The sequence below is a fragment of the Apium graveolens genome, unplaced genomic scaffold (assembly GCF_009905375.1).
Source record: "Apium graveolens cultivar Ventura unplaced genomic scaffold, ASM990537v1 ctg8481, whole genome shotgun sequence".
Lineage (NCBI taxonomy): Eukaryota > Viridiplantae > Streptophyta > Magnoliopsida > Apiales > Apiaceae > Apium > Apium graveolens.
This window is the reverse complement of record NW_027421215.1, coordinates 47,906-70,356: the sequence shown is the minus strand read 5'-3', so window position 1 is coordinate 70,356 and position 22,451 is coordinate 47,906. Positions and strand designations below refer to the sequence as shown.

General features: G+C 31.9%; 1 protein-coding gene across 1 annotated transcript; it reads left to right on the top strand.

Moving 5' to 3' along the window:
• Positions 1-8,821: 8,821 nt before the first annotated feature.
• LOC141705049 (histone H3.3-like) lies at positions 8,822-17,541 on the top strand. Its single transcript, XM_074508122.1, has 6 exons — positions 8,822-8,846; positions 14,592-14,594; positions 16,856-16,899; positions 17,003-17,079; positions 17,164-17,254; positions 17,371-17,541. The coding sequence occupies exons 1-6, from the start codon at positions 8,822-8,824 to the stop codon at positions 17,539-17,541; spliced, it is 411 nt and encodes a 136-aa protein (XP_074364223.1).
• The last annotated feature ends 4,910 nt before the right edge of the window (positions 17,542-22,451 follow it).

Below are 22,451 nucleotides of genomic sequence, written 5' to 3'. Positions count from 1 at the left end.
AACTTGGAATGCCTTGATGAAAGTGAAGCTGAATATATAGCTGCTGGAAGTTGTTGTTCTCAAGTGCTTTGGGTTAGAAACCAACTGATGGATTATGGCCTAATGTTACAAAAGATTCGAATCATGTATGACAATACTAGTGCAATATCTATTTTGGCTAATCCAGTCAATCATTCTAGACCTAAGCATATTCATTAAGGTACTATTAAACTTATTTTTGTTCCAACAGTAAAATAGTTAGCTGAAATTTTCACTAAACCTTTAGATGAAACAACTTTCACTGGACTTATAAGTGAGATTGGTATGTTAAATTCTTCGACCTAAAGGCAAGAACTCGGCTAACTAGTTGCAGCAGATTAATTCCTGATAAATCAAAAATAATTTAATTTAATTAGAAATTTGCTGAAATATGATCTCTAAATATTTTAGAATTCCCTGTATATTATTTTTTCAAATAAATTTAACTTGGAATTTTTCTGATCCTAAGAGGAACTGTCTAAATGTTAGATCACATCATTAATATATGAAATTAATGTAGGATATATATAAGGCATATCAAAGTATGTAGAGAACCGAATTCTCGATAAGTCTAAATGAACTATCGATTAGTCATTTTTTGACTTCTCGATAGAGTTCTCGATAAGTCTCTATGACTTCTTGATGGATATCTCGATAAGTCTTTTTATTAATTCTCGACAAACATTGTAGAGATCTCGATATACTTATCAATAACTCAGAAATGAAATTATTTAATTCAACAAATTATTTTAGTAAAATACTTTTGATATAAAATCTATTCTAATTTAATGTTGAGTTCTTCAATATAAATTGGAATAATTTAATCCAATAAGGAGAAACTGGGTATTTGTACAACATCTCGATAAGTCACTATCTAGTTCTCGATAAGAGTCAAGAAAGTGACATATGGACTTGAGTTCTCTATAGGTCATGAGACTTCTCTACAAGCAAATATTAACAGTTTATTATTCACTTTTTGACAAGTCACATCTCTACCCTATAAATACCCAGACATCTCGACATAACCCTTCTTTACGCTTTTGAGATCTCAATTGACCTAGTTTCTGCAAAATTTCACCAATCTCTTTCGTTTCAAGTTTTTTCTTTCTCAAATCACTTACCCACTAAAACCCAAACTCTTTAATGGTTGCTAACAATATGAGAGCTGTTATTCCCAAGGATGGAACCAATTATCTGGCTTTTGTGGATCCAACTCAAGAACCCGATACCTTTAAGTGCTTTGTCAAGTTCATTTCTGATTCCTATATTTCAGGAGGATTAACTGTAAACCCAGAGCTCTACCTGGATGTCTTGAACAATTTCTGGAGCACTGTAGTCTTGAACACCATTGTTCATGAGAATCAAGCAGTTTCCATGATGGTTAATCGTACAATTAGGGGTATTTCTGTGGAGTTCAATGCCGAGGACATGAACAAGGTCCTGTGTATTCCTATAGATAACTTTGTTGAAGCTCCCACAACTTAGGAATTGGTTGAATTCATGGACTTTATCAACTATAGTGAAAAGATGGACATGTCCAGGCTAAACAAGAAAAACTTGAGGAGGGAATGGTAATTTGTTTTTGACTCCATAACCAGGGCATTCACATGCAGGAAACTGGCTATGATAATATTTATGCGAATACTCGAGTTAAGCACCCACACATAAAGTGTGAACCTATTCTGTGTTTATATACTACATAGCTACAATCAATCCCTATCAATTACAAGATATGTTACGATATATCTCTTCTACTTTTTATACATATCTAAATCAACTTCGATCCTATAAATCAGCACCTCATGATTTATCTCGCAGAATTGACTTATCCACTCAGATCCTGACAGTAATCTTATCCTGACGGCTTGACATATCCTGACTGTCAAACAGATCCTGATTGGCTTAACATATCCTGATTCCTCTGTCAGATCTTGACGCCTTGATAAATCGATCCCTGACATAGATAATTATTAAGATTTCTCCGCCAATTTATGCTTTGCAGAATAAGCATAAATTCCAAAGTAATGTGTAGTGCCAAAACCAAAGAGACAAATTGTAGAGTACAAAGCATACTGTATTTAGACTTTAATTTTTATATTTATTGATAAACTCTACAGTATCTTTGAACAAAAACTTTAAATCTATCATCAAACTTTTTCAACAATATCTCTTCTAATATGATATTCTAGTTTTCCCAAATCCAGATTAATTTGATAGTTGATAGATAGAAGCCCTTAAGTTTATGATGGGAATTCTTTCAATCATCAACTCGTCCAGTGTCACATAACAAGCATTAGAACCATCAGGATTCATGGTTATGTGTCTGGTAAGAACATTTTCAATAATAGCTCCTCCTTTCGTCATATTGACTTCTTGCCTTTTGAAATTTATGTATGTAGGAATAATATGATCCAAATTAATATTGACCATCATCCAGTATCTTTTTTCTGATATTGGCTAGAATCATGGTTGACCATAACCTTGAAGTTTCATCTTCAACTCTTAGCAAATAGTGAATGTATTTCAGTTCCTTTGTTCACATGATCATCAGTTCATCAAGTGAAAGAACTTGAATTTGATCATTTTGCAATAAGAGTAAGATCTTCTGTTCAGGTTCTGAACCATCATGTTTGTCAAGTATAATCTTCACAACTTCAAGTCTTTCCAGATGATCAACAATTACTTCCTGACCAGGACTATCAGCAAGAGTTTATATTGGTTCTTGATTTTTGGAAATACTTGAGCTTTTCTTTCTGCTCTTTCATGTAACATCTTCTTATCTGTACTCCTCCATCTATTCATTTCAGGTCTTTTACGCATGTTCCTGTATGCTTGATTTGCTTTGTCAACAGCAATTCTGATTTTTCCTTCCCGTGCTCTTTCTTCTCTGTCAAAAACCATTTCTCTTTCCTTGAAGTTTTCAGCATTAAAGGCTTTACAATAAGCAGAAAGAATCTGTAAATTCACTCGAAATAGAATTTCTTCTTCTTCAATTTTAACAAAATGAGGAGTTACTATCACTCTATCAGTGTTAGGAAAAGAATTAGAACTTGTTTCTTTGTTGTCAGAATTGAACTTGGAGTAACAAGAGCAGTTTCTAATTAGATCCATGTGATCTACCCTTAGAGACGTGAGTTGACTGTGTAGTTTGATTTTGAATTCCAGTTCCAGTTTGAACTATCACAACATCAGAGGTCTTCTTTGCTTGCTTATCACCATCATCAGAATTGGTATTCTCCTCAAACTGATTCAGGTTGACACTTTGTCTTTGGTACTATCTCCCCCTTTTTCGCATCTAGATTTGGTAGAAGAGAGAGAATAACATACAACTTAGAATTTGTTGTAGTCTGACTTGCTTCCAGAGCTGCGGGCTTCTCAGAAATTTGATCCTGCTTAGCTTCCATGCTGAACATCCTCTTGATCAAGCCATTATGTTTGTTTGTTCATTTAATAATCACTGAAAAATCAACAATATTTTCTCTAAGATCAACATTATCTTTCTTGAGTGTAGAGACAGAAGAATGCAATCCTTTAACTAAAACTGTTGTGGCATTGTAAGATGCTCTCATATCAGAATTAGAAACCAAATGAACAGAATGATCAACTAAAGTCTGAGCCGATTCCAGAGAGATCTTCTCACTTGGTAGTCCCAAGAGTGATTCAATCATAAGCCCTTATGAGTATTAAGTGTGGGAGCATGACCAGATGATGAACCAAAAATAGACAATTTAGATACTTCTATTCCAGCTTTCAGAGCAGCATCATCAGGATTATCATCATCATCAGAATCATCAGACTCAACATCATCACCAGAATATTTCTCAGGAACATCAAAATTAGTGTCAGGAACTATGCCTTTGAGCTTTAAATCAGGATTTGACTTAGAAGGCTCAGTTGCCTGTGATGATCCTTAAATACTACTAGAAAAAGATCAATATAAAACTGATAGAATACATTAGTGGAGGAAAGGTTCCTGGAAAGCAGCTCACACACAAGGTTACATCTTATTAAATGCCTATAATAGAATACATTATGATCTATCTTCTCCAAAGTTGATATATCTTCTCCTAACATTTCTGTGTTTTGTTCTCCATCACAGGTTGCTTGTATGCGTGCTCCAACAACTGGTGCCTATAGGAAGCCACATAGATACCGCCCTGGAATAGTTGCCCTTCGGTATATATTTATCAATTCATGTTATTATTGAAACATCATTTCCTGGTTGTTGCCCAAGGCTAAACATACAGTAATTTCTTGTAGTGAGATCCGTAAGTATCAGAAGACTACTGAGCTTTTGATATTAAAACTTCCATTCCAGAGGCTTGTACGTGAAATTGCTCAAGGAATTAAGGTTAATTAGTTTTTAGTATATTTTTTCAAATAACTTTACCCAAGAGAAACCTTATCTTTGTGTATCACATGTGCCAAATTTATTTCTAATTTGCAATAGTGAATTTGTTGTTACAGAGTGATTTGCGTTTCCAGAGTCATGCAGTCCTGGCTCTACAGGAGGCATCGGAGGCCTACGTGGTAGGCCTATTCCATGATGCCAAACTTGTGTTCAATTCATGCTAAGCGGGGGTGACAATAATGCCAAAGGACATTCAGCTGGCAAGGAGGGATCCGCCCTAGAGTGTTCTTAAGTAGTTGATTCTGCCGGAGAGCAGTGTAATTAAAATAGTAGTTGTAATTATAAGTTTGAGGATTGCTGATATATGTGGGAGTGATGAAGAAAAATTATATATGTTGAGTTAATCTTCAATGAGGATGATACCTTTTTCTTTTGGTATTCACTAATATTAGGAAAGAAGATAATACACAATAATGAGGAAATCCTAAATTATTAAAATGTAATAAGAAATTAAAAATAGTACACTTACCTTTAATTAGTTTTACTTATTAAAATGAGAATCAAAACTAATGAAAATTTAGAAAAAAATTAGAATCCAAACTAATGAAATTTAGAGAAAAAAATCACTTTATTCAAATTTAATATATTTGTACCTCCTGAAGATTGTTTCTAGCCAGGAGATGCCACTCACACATTCCCTCATTTTCCAATTTGCCCCTCTCACCATCTCTAAAAGCATGGGTCAATTCTGACTTTTTTGATAGTCTTTGTTCATAACTTTATTATTTTAATTCAAATTTTGTTATTTTAATTTTGAAAATTATGATATATTGTTTATTTATTTTTTTTTATCGTAGGTAACCCGCAGCCGCTACCTTCGGGTGCGCACTGGGTAAACCCTACGGGCTCACGCATAGCCTGCAAACCACGTGAATCAAGATAAACCGCATTTAAGCGACATGCTCTGACACAGGAGGGCATAATCATAAATTCTCCTCCCGTGGATTCGAACCTCGTGACCAAGTGGATAGTTATCCCCCTATATATTGGTTTATTTAGTTTGTGTTTTATTAATTTTGATTGATTATCAATTTGATATTCAATCGGATCAATACTAAACAAACTCTAGAATTCCGTATGATATATCTTCTCCTATCTTTTTCTATAATTGTAAGTTTGAGGATTGATGATTTATGTGGGAGTTATGAAGAAAAAAATATATATGTTGAGTTAATCTTTAATCGGACATACTTTTTTCTTTTGGTATTCAATAATATTATGAAGAAGTAATTTTATCACAATGAGGAAAATCTGAAATTGTTAAATGTATTATGAAATTAAAAATAGTATAATATTTACCTCAATAAGTTTGTTTGATAAGAGACACATGAAAAATGAGAATCCAAACTAATAATTTTTTTTAAACACAATCACTTTATTCACATTAATCAATATATTGTCCACCTATTCCTCCATTTTTATTCCTTATGTAAGCTTGTTCTACGCTCCTCTTCCCCTACAGCCATGAGATTACCATTCATTTACCTCTTCCTTTCTTTGGTCGCCACTACATATTTCTATTTTCCCATTTGCCCCTCCCACCCCAGCATCTCTAATAGACGCATTGTTCAATCTGAAAACATAGGATACCGATCCTTGAAAACATATGTTGTCTTAGAATTGGACATTAACTAAAATATTTGTTGAACATTTTTTTCAAATTATTATTCCTTCAGATTTTATTTGGTGAAATATTGGATTTTTGACTGAGTCTACTACACCAGTCTTTTCTAAATATAAAAATACAATAATATTTAGAGAAGAAATAAAGTAAAAATATTTTGGATCGTGAGTCTTAGTTAGTAAACTTAAATAGTTTAATTTTGAATTTAGCACAATATTGATGATGCAATCAAATGTCAATTTGTAAAAATTTGCTCACACACACTAACCACCTCAACAAAAGAAAAACTTGATACCAAAGTTATTCATGAGTAGCGCTACAAATAAACATAGTTATTATGAACAATACTGGAGATCGGCTCGTTTAAGTGAACTCAGTTCGTCTCGTCTCCTTAGTCAAAACGATCTTAAACATGAAAATGAGTTCGGATGAGTAAAATAGTGAAGCCGAGCTTTTTTCTATTAAACTAGTACTCGGCTCGTGAAACTCGAAATCGATTGGACTCAGTCCGGTTTCGGTAATAATTTAGCTCAGAATCAGCTCGAACTCAGTTAAAATTCTGTTATAATAAATTATTTATAATGATATATATTACAAATGATAAATTATTACTAATCACTAATATATTTATAAATATTATTCGCGTCATTTATTAATAATTTAATTATTATGGAAATGTCGTTCATATTTCAAAATTTAACGCTTAATTTTTTCATAAGAGAACTATCAAACATTGTAATCATGATTTATTTGTCTCCATTTTTTCATAATTTTATGAACACCATTAAATAACCTGTAATTTACATAAACCCGATTTTAGTAAAATATTAGAACATAATAAAATTTTGACATCTATATTTTAAAAAGTAATGTACGATTTCTAAAATTAGCATTTTCTAAATAGTGTAAAATAAATTGGACATATTCTTAAACCTCGACGTCAAAAATAAATATATAGATTTAAGAAACAAGTGTAGATCGATAATGTTTATATCATTATAAGAAAAAGTTTATTAATCAATATTGAACATTACTATTCTTTCAGTCGTTAAACTATGATCATCTGGTTTCATTTTTTTAAAAATACTTAACCTCGGCTCGGTTCCGAAAGAACTTGACTTGTTTGCAGCTCCATGAGTTTGATTTGATTTGCAAATGTAACTGCTAAGCTCCGTATCATATAGTAAGATTATAGTCTTTGTACCATTTAGAACTTTATTACATATGAATTTACACGTACATTTTATGAATATTTAAAATTAATTGTCGTAAATATATGTAATTGTATTTTAATTTAAGTTATATATGTGTTAACCAAAATTTTATATGAGTTTTTTTTTTGTTGTAATTTTGTAGTTAAAGACAGTTTGCATGCACCTCTATATATATATATATGAATATATAGGTTCAAGATCAAATACAAAACTTAAGTACAAGATTACAATTTTTTGATTCTACTTATATAACCCGAGTTAAACATCATTTATTCACTAATTACTTAAATTTTAATAAATAAATGTAATTTATTTCTTCGATATCCTTCTCATTCGCCAGTATTAAATTAGGGCACATAATATGATATTTTATTTTTCTTCAAAAAACCAAAAGTTTATTTCTTTAATATAGAAGTGTGCTTAGTCATTACTAAATTTTTGTTAAATTAATATTATATACTTTTCAATTTTCTTTATCAGTTCACCCAAAAAATATGGGTACAAAAATAAAATATTGTTAATTTATTTAGATTTTATTATAATACCAATATAAAATTATATATGATATGAATTCAACACATGCATAACTATTGTTTAACACACACGAGTTTGAACTCTAGTTATGTATTTGTTGAGCATAACTATAAGAAATATGAGACTTTAGTAGAAATTTTTGCAACTTTTTCATAAATTATGAAATGTTATGAAAATGTTGTACGTATATAGTAAATGTTTTTAAAAAATTTACTCATTTATTGTTAAATGATGTTAAATTCAAGTGATATATGTAATAACAAAAATTTACTCATTTATTGTTAAATGATGTTAAATTCCAGTGATATATGTAATAACCAAAAAAGTTTGTACATAATTTGTACCGGATTTTATAATAAAAATTTATTGGTCGAGTATGATTACTCGGGTGAATTTAGTCTAGTTATTAATAAGCCCATTTGTAAAAATCTACTCTTATTTTTATAAATTAAAATATTCTTTTTAAATCTTTGCATATTTTGCACACAATCATCTAGATTTTTATTAATTTTAGAATTATTACCATTTTATCCATAAAAGATCCTCGATCCAAATATTTTTGAACACTCCAATAAGAACACGTTGAGTAGGATTTATGATTCGCACCTACCTTTAAGATTGATTATAGACCGTCAGATGGAGGGGGGGAACTCACAAAACTACACTTAAGAGCCGTCAATTCATGTAGAAACTATGAAGCACATCATTAGCAACTTGTAACTGTTAAATCAAAACATAATCCCCCTGCCCCATATATAAAAACAGTTTCCCCTACCCATTTGTTCTTCAAACTTTAATATACATCCACTAGGAAGTGATAAAGAGAAAATAAACCTCAAAATATTTGAAGAAGAATTATAGCTAGGTAATTTATTAAGTGACCATTTCTCTTTATTTTTTTCCTCTATATGAAGTACAGTTTAAAGTTCTTCCCAGGAATTCTGATCTATCTAATTATATGTATGTGATATAGTATTCATCAAAGGTATTGATTGAAAACCATTCTTATTTTATTTTTAGATGGCTCGTACCAAGCAAACTGCTAGTAAACACTACAAGAAATTTGCAATCACACAACTGTTTTTTACGGTTGTGTGACAAGTATGTTTTCCGTTGTCTATCCAACACTCGTGTGATTGAACATGAGATAATGGTTGTTTTTACCATTATAAAAAGAGAGATTAATCAACATGTTAGAGTGCTTGTGTTAACATGGAACACACAACAGTTATTCTAAACAAACTGTTGTTGGAACTTTTTTAAACAACTATTTTTTATTCAACTATTGTCTATCTAACTTAAAAATAATGGTTTTGTACGATATTTTCATAAACAACAGTTTATAAACTTTTTTTAACTAGTTAAAACCATTGTCTTGAATTTTTTTATTTAAAAGACAATGGTATAAAAAATTTAAACCATTGCAAGTAATATCAAAAGACAACAGTTTTTTTAAAAAAAATAAGTGTAGTGAGATATACAACGGTTTTCATCATTTTTAAGTGAGTTTCACACAACAGTTTACAAAACTAATCTTATTATTTAAAATAAATCAATTTTAAAATAAAATAATATTATAATAATTCAATTGTTATTTCACAATTATTGAAATTAAATTTATAATATAATGTTTCTCTACAAAAATAAAAACTATAACTTAAAATCTATTTCTAAACATGCTCATTAAGTTACACATTTTAATCGTCTCGGCTAAAAACATCAAGTCCCATTTCTGTTGGATTAGTGGCTTGTAACTCAACTTTGATGCTGTGGAGTTCCCTCTTGAATCTGACATTAGAACTTGTATTCTCGTCAATATACTTGTAGTTGCAGAACCACATAGAGTAGCCTTCTGTGTTATACATGTCCAGACCAAAACCAGTGTCTCATTTGCACCAGACACTGCTTCCACCGAGGAGCTCCCCAACAAGTAACGCTGGTAAAATTAAAAAATATTTTAGCTTCACCAGTAACCATATATTCTACAGAGGAAATAAATTATACACCATATAGAATATAACAAAAAAAATCCCACATCTAAAACCGGAACACGAGTTTTATTAATGAGATGTGAAGCTCTATATAGCACAGTCATATTTTTTAAACTTTCTGGGCAAACATTTACATTGCTCTATGTAAACATATATGAATGTAAAAGCTCATGTATTCAATGCAAGAAAAGTATAACACGAGTTCACAGAGCAATTACCTGGTATGAGAGTGTTCATTTACGACGGATGTACTTCTACGAAAAGGGGTTGCCGTTAAATATGCTATGACAGTTGGGCTGGTAGGTGCTACATTAGACTGATCTCTATTTGGTCTATCGAGGTAATAGAGAAACAGAATTAATGTTGATACTAATACAGTGGAACACACAAGTACAATGACCCAATTTCTGAAGTTACTGGAAGAAGGAAGTCCGGTTATCTTCTCATGTTCATAGTTTACATCAATTCCTACTTTCTGGCCATTAGTTGCAAGTGAGATGATCAATTTATCTTTGAACCTATCGGAGGCGAGAACTTTGACCTCGTATTCTGTCTGCCCTGCTACTCCATAATTTTCCATGTGGGCATGTGTGATCATTAACTGTTTCCGACCATGCCAGTCAATTACAACATTGGTATTACCGACTACCGTTATGACAGACTTGTCAGGCTTGGGGTCAAATGATGATATACACGACCTGTGCCACTAGGGTTGATTGATGTAGTAGATACCGAGAGTAGGCACACAAATTGTGATATGCACGAAAAATAGAACCTGACATCTACATTGGTTAACAAAGATGATGCAACCACTATTATTCAATCAGCATTTTAGAAGCTTTCATGTCAATTCACACCCACGGTCAAAATTAAATATTTCAATCTTTTCAGTTAATATGATCTCAAACTATCAATAAAAGTATGTTTACATATATTAATTACAAGGCCTGCTACATAATATTTTATAATACTAGAATTGAAGAATACCTCAACATTAACCTATGCAGTGTGTTTGATCCCAAATATGGAACTCGTGTTTAACATCTTCTCAGGCTCGAAGGCCAATAGCAGGACTCAAATTGACAGATGGTAATGGTAATGAAAATAGCCTCAGCTTCGAAATCCAGAGCTACATCTCCAACCAGAGGAGAAACAGAGGTTATTATACACCCAAGTCTAAAAAAAACCCATCTCAAAATATAATATAAAATTGTAAAGGTTCAATTAACTTACTAATTCCACGCGAATTAAAGATTGGTCCTCCTCTAAACCCAATTTCCAATTTGTTAACTTGGTTTTGAAATTGGGTTATTGGGTTTTTCATTTTGACCCATAATCCCCTTTGTCATCTTCACCATCTTTGCTTACTTTCTCCCATCCACCTTGTATTTTTTCACCAATTCTTCACTCCTCTTTGTGCGTCTCTGTTTTGCCCCTTGTCGACCTCCTTGCGGGACTGCAGCTGTTTACACGCCCCTTCACTTATGTTGTGACTTTGGCGGAGAGTGATGTTGAATAATTAGGAAAGAGCATACCTTGAATCTAAAGTCTTAAGACAAAAGTTGTGAGAAAGGGAAATGAAATTCTAGGGAAAGAACAGAGAGAATTGAGAAAGACAGAGCATGTAATGTGAGATTAGAGAGGCGGCAGATGAAACATAAAGAAATAGGGTTAGAGTATACTCCAAGATGATGGGAGGGAAAAATATTTGGTAAAGGGGGAAACAAAGAGAATTTCATGGGAGATGTGTTTTGTATAAGAAGAGCAAAAAAATTTTGTTTTGAGTGTATTTTATTATTATTATTTATAATTGTTTTAAATTATTTTAAATATTAATCAAATAAATAAAATATTAATCAAATAAATTGATTATTTTAACATCCGTAAGGTTGGATTGTCGAAAAAATCATTTTAAAATTAATCTTTAAATCGGGAACGAGTCTCGTTGTTTGGAGTGGTACTTTTACTGGATTTTTCTAATCCTGACATGCAAGATGAATTTCAAAATTGATAATCTTTTTTCATTTAACTAAAATTGATATATCTTAACATCCGTACGGTTGGATCGTCGAAAAGTCATTTTAAATGTTAATCTATCAATCGGGAACGGGTCTCGTTGTAGGGAGGGGTATATTAAATGGATTTTTCTAATCCTGACATGCAAGATGAATTTCAAATTTTTTTAATAATTTTTTCATATGACTAAAATTGATATATCTTAACATCCGTATGGTTGGATCATCAAAAAATTATTTTAAATATTAATCTTGTCAATCGGGAACGAGTCTCGTTGTCGGGAGGGGTACATTAACTGGATTTTTCTAATCCTGACATGCAAGATGAATTTCAAATTTTTAATAATTTTTTCATATGACTAAAATTGATATATCTTAACATCTGTACGGTTGGATCGTCGAAAAAATCATTTTAAATATTAATTTTGTCATCAGGAACGAGTCTCGTTGTCGGGAGGGGTTCATTAACTGGATTTTTCTAATCCTGACATGCAAGATGAATTTCAAATTTTTTAATAATTTTTTCATATGACTAAAATTGATATATCTTAAACATCCGTACGGTTGGATCATCGAAAAAATCATTTTAAATATTAATTTTATCAATCGGGAACGAGTCTCGTTGTCGGGAGGGGTACATTAACTGGATTTTTCTAATCCTGACATGCAAGATGAATTTCAAATTTTTTAATATTTTTTTCATATGACTAAAATTGATATATCTTAACATCCGTACGGTTGGATCGTTGAAAAAATCATTTTAAAAATTAATCTTGTCAATCGGGAATGAGTCTCGTTGTCGGGAGGGGTACATTAACTGGATTTTACTAATCCTGACATGCAAGATGAATTTCAAAATTTTTAATCATTTTTTCATATGACTAAAATTGATATATCTTAACATCCGTACGGTTGGATCGTCGAAAAAATCATTTTAAATATTAATCTTGTTAATCGGGAATGAGTCTCGTTGTCGGGAGGGGTACATTAACTGGATTTTTCTAATCCTGACATGCAAGATGAATTTCAAAATTTTTAATAATTTTTTCATATGACTAAAATTGATATATCTTAACATCCGTACGGTTGGATCGTCAAAAAAATCATTTAAAAATTAATCTTGTCAATCGGGAACGAGTCTCGTTGTCGGGAGGGGTACATTAACTGCATTTTTCTAATCCTGGCATGTAAGATGAACTTCAAATTTTTTAATAATTTTTTCATATGACTAAAATTGATATATCTTAACATCCGTATGGTTGGATCATCGAAAAAATCATTTTAAAAATTAATCTTGTCAATCGGGAACGAGTCTCGTTGTCGGGAGGGGTACATTAACTGGATTTTTCTAATCCTGACATGCAAGATAAATTTTAAATTTTTTATTAATTTTTTCATATGACTAAAATTGATGAAAAAATCATTTTAAATATGCAAGATAAATTTCACATTTCATTTCCATTCCCTCTCATCAAATTTTCATTTCCCCTTCTTCCAAATTTCATTTGCCCCCTTTATCTCCTCCCTCTTTTCCCAATCACACTACTTCTTTCCTTTAATTAATTTTTTATATGCTCCCAACTCCCCCAATTTACCTTTCCCTTTCTTATCCAATTTCCTTCATCTCCAATTTCCCTTTCATCTCCTTAATTTCTCTGCCGCTCTTCCATCTACGATTTCTTACCTTGATTTTTTCAAAATCACATCGATTAAGTAATTTTCATTAATCACCTCATTTGCTGATAGTAATCTAGATAGAGAAATAAGAAGTAATCTAGGTAGGGAAGGGTTATTGAATTTAATTGAATTAAATATCAGTCTGGAATGGGGAAGAAGAAGAATATTATGAGGGTATGGGGCACACGCTTCGTACAATATTCAGAGATGAGGGGTTCTTTGGTCTATATAAAGGAATGGGAGCTACGCTGCTGGTATGTCTTCTTGTATGCTTGTTCTTTATCTTTGTTGTTCTGTCCTGTTACAACTTGTAGACTGTCAACCTTAAGACATTGAGTCAGGTTCTAGTGGAGACCATTTTGAGCCCTAGGTTTTTATTCCTTTTTTATTCACTTTCTTCGAAGAAGTTTCAAGTGTCGAGTATGATTTGCCACATAATTTGAGCATGCTAGGGATATCTCTCTATAGAAAAAGTAGCTTAAACGATGAGTTGCCTTTACTCATATTACATCTAATACAAGTTGGTGGCAGTTGTGCAATTACAGATATAAAGAATTATGACCTTAAGCTAGTCAAGTTTAGAGTATCAGAACATATAACTACTTTCTTTTATGAATCATAACTAATGCCTTCAGTATTTATTATGTCAATATGAATATTGATCGACTGATTTAGGTACTTTTGCAGGTATTTTAACACGTTGAGTATTATGAAAATTTCAAAATAGTAATAGTAAGCTAGTGACAAAGTATTAATTTCCTAATTTTCTGTAGTATGTGTCAGGAGATATTTATGATTATCACAATTACCTTGCCTTTATAAACTTGTGAACCAGCCTTTCTATTATGTATTAGTTTTTAAATTGCAGAATTTGTATGCCTGGTCTTTAGTTTGTACTTGAGAAGCATACGAAGAGAAGTCATTCTTACTTCTTAGTGATATAATAAGTTTTGATGTGTTTACTACTTGCATATATCCTGAAGTTGTGGTCCTGTAACTGATGAGATTTTTATTATTCTTATTGAAAGTAGTTGTATATCAATTGGAATAAAATATAGGGTTTATTGATTTTAATGCTAATAATTGTACATGGTTTACGTTATTGAGGACGTATATATACTTTGTCAAGCTTCACGTTGAAAAACAAATATCTTAGCGTAAGTACTAGCCAGTAGTCTTAAAAAATCCTAGTATTATGAGTTCACCAACACACACTCAAGATTTAGCTACATTATCCAGATCCTTAAGCAGTCAATTGTGCAGGGATATAAGAAATTGCATGTTCTTGGATGGAAGCCATTATAGATGATCTCGAGCAGTTCTCTCCCTCTTGGGCAGAGTTCTCAGCCTTAAAATCTAGTGACTCGTCATTGTAAATATCCCACCATTTGGAAACTAACATTTTGATGTCTTCTCTGTCCATGTTAGCTTCTTTGCCAGTGTACCTCCATGGCTTTGATCCCTATATTTGCAAGTTAAACCAAATAGGTCAAAGTTTTAGGGCAGACAGCTTAGTTATATTCATTATTCGAGATATACTTTATTGCAGAAAAGAGCTTACAGCAGCACAGTAGTGCACAACTTTTACTTCATCTAGTTCTACGTTCTCCGGGTGACGCCATAACATTGCTAGAACCAGGTTGTATGCTAGAGGAATAGGCTTGTATATGTGGTTGAAGAACATGTTTAAGAAATCCTATTAATAACATAATAGTTAGATATGTAAAACCACTTAGTTTAAACTATTGTTTCCATCCTAACTTTGTATATACCTACCAATTGCTTTATACAACCACTTGTGAGTTATTAGGACTCCATTGCTTTATATGTACCTACCAATATTAACTGTAAAATTCTAGTATTAATTATTTCTAATCTCCAAGGAAGCAAATATTGTAGACACTCTTTATAAGCAAGATTTTGTTCTGTTATGTGTTTGGTTATTATATGTTTAAGATTTTTTCCAAAGAAATCCCTAATGCAAAAATGTTGCTTGTAAATTTGAATACTGTTTTTCTTAATTGCATGAGCTAATTTTATTAAGGGATTTTATGATTTACTATTCAGGTTCATTAACTGTTTTATTGAGGTTGTTTACGTTTATATCCAGACATTCAGCTACAGCATTATCCTATTTACATTTTCAGGGAGAGGGATAGAAACCAATTATAGAAGAGTTTATTACATTTGCTGAAAATGTACAAGAGGAAGATGATTAAAGATCTTGAGGTTAAGCTCAAGAAACTGGCTAAAGAAAAACTGTTGGAAGACCAGGACAAGCTGCAGATGAGCAAAGAGGAAGGTGCGCGAGAACATGGCCCAGTTACTTAAGAAAATAGCCGACGTTAATCCAGGCATCACAATCAATCATTAAGATTTCTGCACAAGCAATGATGATGATAATTACCTCACACCAATTACTGGAGGCTCTTCACTGGACTTGTAGTATTATGGCATTGTGATTAATTTGTATATTTTTCAATTCATAGATGAACTTGTAAATTTGTAAAAATATTTAGTTTGTTGATGAATGTATACGTGTCCAGGTATACTCTCTTTATAGTAATGCAAGAGCTGCAAAATGCGGTCTCCATGAAATGGAGGTTGCATTTTGTAGCTTTGTATTACTATAAAAAGATTACACTTTGATTTGTATCTATTTATCGCCAAACTTTTAGTTTAATAGTTGAACTCGTCCATTTGAGGTAGTATTTTTGGTTTTTGATTTGGCTCATGATTTTTTGATTGTTAGTTTGTTGGTTGAATGATTCATGGTTTGGAAATTTCTTGGTTAAATGTTTTTGAATTTGTTTTGTGGGGACTTGCATATATGCAAGTCAAATTTTTTTTTTTACCATTACTCAACAGACAATGGTTACTGTCACAATGTGTAAAATAATCATCTAAATAAGGTGTTCAGACAACAAGATACAAGACCTGTTGTTTGAACCTCATTTACATAACACTAGTAATAACCATTGTTTGTGAGCTTTCCTTTTAATAATGGTATGTAAAAACCATTGTTTGATGTTCAATAAGATAAGGGTTATAATAAACACTTGTCTAAATTACACAACGTAAGGCCAAAAACTGTAGTCTCACACTACCATAAGTTAGCTTATTAACAACGGTTTTTTATTGTTATGTGAAAGATTTATGACAACAGTGCAGAACCCGAAATGTTGTCTATCTCGGTAAGAGGATGCCAGAGGTACAAGTCTTTCAAAAAACAGCTATAACTGTTGTTCTACATGTACTCCAACAACAGTTTTTCGAGGAAAGGAAATTCACAGTTATCTACGAATTTGGGGCAACAGTTTTTTTGTCAACCGTTGTTTCATAGGTGTTGTGTGATTGCAAATTTCTTGTAGTATCTAGTGGAGGAAAGGTTCCTGAAAAGCAGCTCACACACAAGGTTACATCTTATTAAATGCCTATAATAGAATACATTATGATCTATCTTCTCCTAACTTGATATATCTTCTCCTAACATTTCTGTGTTTTGTTCTCCATCACAGGTTGCTCGTATGCGTGCTCCAACAACTGGTGCCTATACGAAGCCACATAGATACCGCCCTGGAACAGTTGCCCTTCGGTATATATTTATCAATTCATGTTATTATTGAAACATCATTTCCTGGTTGTTGCCCAAGGCTAATCATACAGTAATTTCTTGTAGTGAGATCCGTAAGTATCAGAAGACTACTGAGCTTTTGATATTAAAACTTCCATTCCAGAGGCTTGTACGTGAAATTGCTCAAGGAATTAAGGTTAATTAGTTTTTAGTATATTTTTTCAAATAACTTTACCCAAGAGAAACCTTATCTTTGTTCATGGCATGTGCCAAATTTATTTCTAATTTGCAATAGTGAATTTGTTGTTAGAGAGTGATTTATGTTTCCAGAGTCATGCAGTCCTGGCTCTACAGGAGGCATCGGAGGCCTACCTGGTAGGCCTATTCCATGATGTCAACTTGTGTTCAATTCATGCTATGCGGATGACAATAATGCCAAAGGACATTCAGCTGGCAAGGAGGATCCGCGGAGAGTGTGCTTAAGCAGTTGATTCTGCCGGAGAGCAGTGTAATTAAAATAGTAGTTGTAATTGTAAGTTTGAGGATTGCTCATATATGTGGGAGTGATGAAGAAAAATTATATATGTTGAGTTAATCTTCAATGAGGATGATACCTTTTTCTTTTGGTATTCACTAATATTAGGAAAGAAGATAATTCACAATAATGAGGAAATCCTAAATTATTAAAATGTAATAAGAAATTAAAAATAGTTCATTTACCTTTAATTAGTTTACTTATTAAAATGAGAATCCAAACTAATGAAAATTTAGAAAAAAATGAGAATCCAAACTAATGAAATTTAGAGAAAAAAATCACTTTATTCAAATTTAATATATTTGTACCCTTATTCCTCAATTTCTATTCCTTGTTGTATGTATCACCTCCTGAAAGATTGTTCTAGCCAGGAGATGCCACTCACACATTCCTCATTTTCCAATTTGCCCCTCTCAGCATCTCTAAAAGCATGGGTCAATTCTGACTTTTTGATAGTCTTTGTTCATAACATTTATTATTTTAATTCAAATTTTGTTATTTTAATTTTGAAAATTATGATATATTGTTTATTTAGTTTGTGTTTTATTAATTTTGATGATTATCAATTTGATATTCACCAGGATCAATACTAAACAAACTTAACATTGAGTTAGGACTATTTTTCATCCTTGTCTAATTTTGATGATTGACATAAATCATTAGTATGATACTGAATTTTTTTGATAAGTCCTAACTTTGTACTTTTATAGAGTTGCATCTTCAAAAAAATCACTATCCTTTACATACCTTCAGTAAAAAGAGCTTTTAGATGAACTCCACCTAATTTATTTTTGTTTGGTTGAAAATCCTAATTCACTAATTTATCTGAAGAGTATATTAAATTTTATTGATATCAAAGAGGAAAAACAAATTCACCAAATGCTACGATTTAGGAAAGATGGTAATGGTTTTGATGAGTTTCAGGTTCGGATGGATTTATATGAAAAATGCATATTAACTAAGACACAAGAGAAATTGCAAAAAATTATATATTATAAAATGCAAAAAAATTATATATTATAAAATACAGACTCTTGCTGAACTAATTTAATTATATGCACCCAAAGCCGAAAGTGGTGTTGAACTTGGCATTTTTGACTCTATTATTACCCTCAAACTCACCTTAATGTACAAATGGTAAGAACAAAACCCATTATCACAGTTTCATTCGTGAAATTAAGAAGATTAATAAATAAATTTGATTTATACGTTCAATAAAGTTGCAACAAACCACACAAATATAAAAGGCGGGTCTTGAAATTCTTCAATCTTGATAATTGGGACATGAACTAAATTATTTTATGAAGTATTTAAAAATGTAATATTCCACACAGATTATGTTTGGTGAAAACAATTGGGATTTTGACCTAGTCAACTACTACCGTAATGTACAAATGATAAGAACCAAACATATTGCCACAGTTTCATTCGTAAAATTAAGAAGATTAATAAAAAAATTTGATTTATACGTTCGATAAAGGTGCAACCAACCACACAAATATAAGAGGCCGGTCTTGAAATTCTATAATCTTGATAATTGGGACATGAACTAAATTTTTTTTTATGAAGTATTTAAAAATGTAAAATTCCACAAGATTTGGTGAAAGCAATTGGGATTTTGTCCTAGTCCACTACTACTGATCTTTTATAAATTTTAAAAAATGATTAGTAATTAATATAGCACATTGCTGAAACAAATCAAATGTCCATTTAAAAAGTAATTAACATTTTGGTGAAAAAGGAATTAGTGAGAGACATGGCAACCTTGAAATTTGCTCAAGATGAAGTTTGTAAAACTTGTCAAAAAGGAAAAATGAAGAGGCCCAGTCACAAGAGCAAAACTGTGAATTATATTAATGCACCACTATAGCTTATCCACATGAATTTATTTGGACATGTAAATGTCATGTCTATATCGAGAAAGAAGTATGTTTTGGTGATGGTGCATGACTACTTAAGATACACTTGTGTGGAATTTATGCATTCAAAAGATGAAACTCCACACTTCATTATTGAACACATCAAATAAATTGAGAAGTAGGCTGAAGATCGAGAATGTGTCAAAAGATTGAGGAGTGACAATGACACAAAATTCAGGAATGTATTTCTAGGTGAATTTTACAAAGATAAAGGCATTGTTCAAGAGTTCTCAGCTACAAGAACACCTCAACAAAATGGTATGATTGAAAGGAAAAATCGAACTCTAGTTGAGGCTGCTGGCTAGCAAGATGCCAAACTGCCAACAAGTTTTTGAAAAGAAGCTTTTAACACAACATGTTACACTCAAAATAGATATCTACTCAACAAAAACATTCGCAAGTCACCCTACTCAATTTTGTCAAAAAGGAAGCCTACTGTTAAACATCTTCATGTGTTTGGAAGCAAATGCGTTATGCTAAAAGACAACTCTGAATATGTTGGAAAATTTGACTTCAAAGTATTTGAAGCTATTTTTCAGGGATATTTGGATTGCCAACAGAGTCTATGTGCTAGAGCAAAGAAAATAATGGAAAGCATAGATGCAACATTTGATAATGACAAGTATCCAAACTTGGAATGCCTTGATGAAAGTGAAGCTGAATATATAGCTGCTGGAAGTTGTTGTTCTCAAGTGCTTTGGGTTAGAAACCAACTGATGGATTATGGCCTAATGTTACAAAAGATTCGAATCATGTATGACAATACTAGTGCAATATCTATTTTGGCTAATCCAGTCAATCATTCTAGACCTAAGCATATTCATTAAGGTACTATTAAACTTATTTTTGTTCCAACAGTAAAATAGTTAGCTGAAATTTTCACTAAACCTTTAGATGAAACAACTTTCACTGGACTTATAAGTGAGATTGGTATGTTAAATTCTTCGACCTAAAGGCAAGAACTCGGCTAACTAGTTGCAGCAGATTAATTCCTGATAAATCAAAAATAATTTAATTTAATTAGAAATTTGCTGAAATATGATCTCTAAATATTTTAGAATTCCCTGTATATTATTTTTTCAAATAAAATTTAACTTGGAATTTTTCTGATCCTAAGAGGAACTGTCTAAATGTTAGATCACATCATTAATATATGAAATTAATGTAGGATATATATAAGGCATATCAAAAGTATGTAGAGAACCGAATTCTCGATAAGTCTAAATGAACTATCGATTAGTCATTTTTTGACTTCTCGATAGAGTTCTCGATAAGTCTCTATGACTTCTTGATGGATATCTCGATAAGTCTTTTTATTAATTCTCGACAAACATTGTAGAGATCTCGATATACTTATCAATAACTCAGAAATGAAATTATTTAATTCAACAAATTATTTTAGTAAAATACTTTTGATATAAAATCTATTCTAATTTAATGTTGAGTTCTTCAATATAAATTGGAATAATTTAATCCAATAAGGAGAAACTGGGTATTTGTACAACATCTCGATAAGTCACTATCTAGTTCTCGATAAGAGTCAAGAAAGTGACATCTGGACTTGAGTTCTCTATAGGTCATGAGACTTCTCTACAAGCAAATATTAACAGTTTATTATTCACTTTTTGACAAGTCACATCTCTACCCTATAAATACCCAGACATCTCGACATAACCCTTCTTTACGCTTTTGAGATCTCAATTGACCTAGTTTCTGCAAAATTTCACCAATCTCTTTCGTTTCAAGTTTTTTCTTTCTCAAATCACTTACCCACTAAAACCCAAACTCTTTAATGGTTGCTAACAATATGAGAGCTGTTATTCCCAAGGATGGAACCAATTATCTGGCTTTTGTGGATCCAACTCAAGAACCCGATACCTTTAAGTGCTTTGTCAAGTTCATTTCTGATTCCTATATTTCAGGAGGATTAACTGTAAACCCAGAGCTCTACCTGGATGTCTTGAACAATTTCTGGAGCACTGTAGTCTTGAACACCATTGTTCATGAGAATCAAGCAGTTTCCATGATGGTTAATCGTACAATTAGGGGTATTTCTGTGGAGTTCAATGCCGAGGACATGAACAAGGTCCTGTGTATTCCTATAGATAACTTTGTTGAAGCTCCCACAACTTAGGAATTGGTTGAATTCATGGACTTTATCAACTATAGTGAAAAGATGGACATGTACAGGCTAAACAAGAAAAACTTGAGGAGGGAATGGTAATTTGTTTTTGACTCCATAACCAGGGCATTCACATGCAGGAAACTGGCTATGATAATATTTATGCGAATACTCGAGTTAAGCACCACACATAAAGTGTGAACCTATTCTGTGTTTATATACTACATAGCTACAATCAATCCCTATCAATTACAAGATATGTTACGATATATCTCTTCTACTTTTTATACATATCTAAATCAACTTCGATCCTATAAATCAGCACCTCATGATTTATCTCGCAGAATTGACTTATCCACTCAGATCCTGACAGTAATCTTATCCTGACGGCTTGACATATCCTGACTGTCAAACAGATCCTGATTGGCTTAACATATCCTGATTCCTCTGTCAGATCTTGACGCCTTGATAAATCGATCCCTGACATAGATAATTATTAAGATTTCTCCGCCAATTTATGCTTTGCAGAATAAGCATAAATTCCAAAGTAATGTGTAGTGCCAAAAACCAAAGAGACAAATTGTAGAGTACAAAGCATACTGTATTTTAGACTTTAATTTTTATATTTATTGATAAACTCTACAGTATCTTTGAACAAAAACTTTAAATCTATCATCAAACTTTTTCAACAATATCTCTTCTAATATGATATTCTAGTTTTTCCCAAATCCAGATTAATTTGATAGTTGATAGATAGAAGCCCTTAAGTTTATGATGGGAATTCTTTCAATCATCAACTCGTCCAGTGTCACATAAC

What these genes read in the sequence shown, in the direction of transcription:
- LOC141705049 (XM_074508122.1), top strand. Translation starts at nt 8,822, where the DNA reads ATGGCTCGTACCAAGCAAACTGCTA. An exon ending in CCTGGAACAGTTGCCCTTCG is followed by an intron (nt 17,080 to 17,163) that starts GTATATATTTAT and finishes AATTTCTTGTAG; the next exon opens with TGAGATCCGTAAGTATCAGA. An exon ending in AAATTGCTCAAGGAATTAAG is followed by an intron (nt 17,255 to 17,370) that starts GTTAATTAGTTT and finishes TTGTTGTTAGAG; the next exon opens with AGTGATTTATGTTTCCAGAG.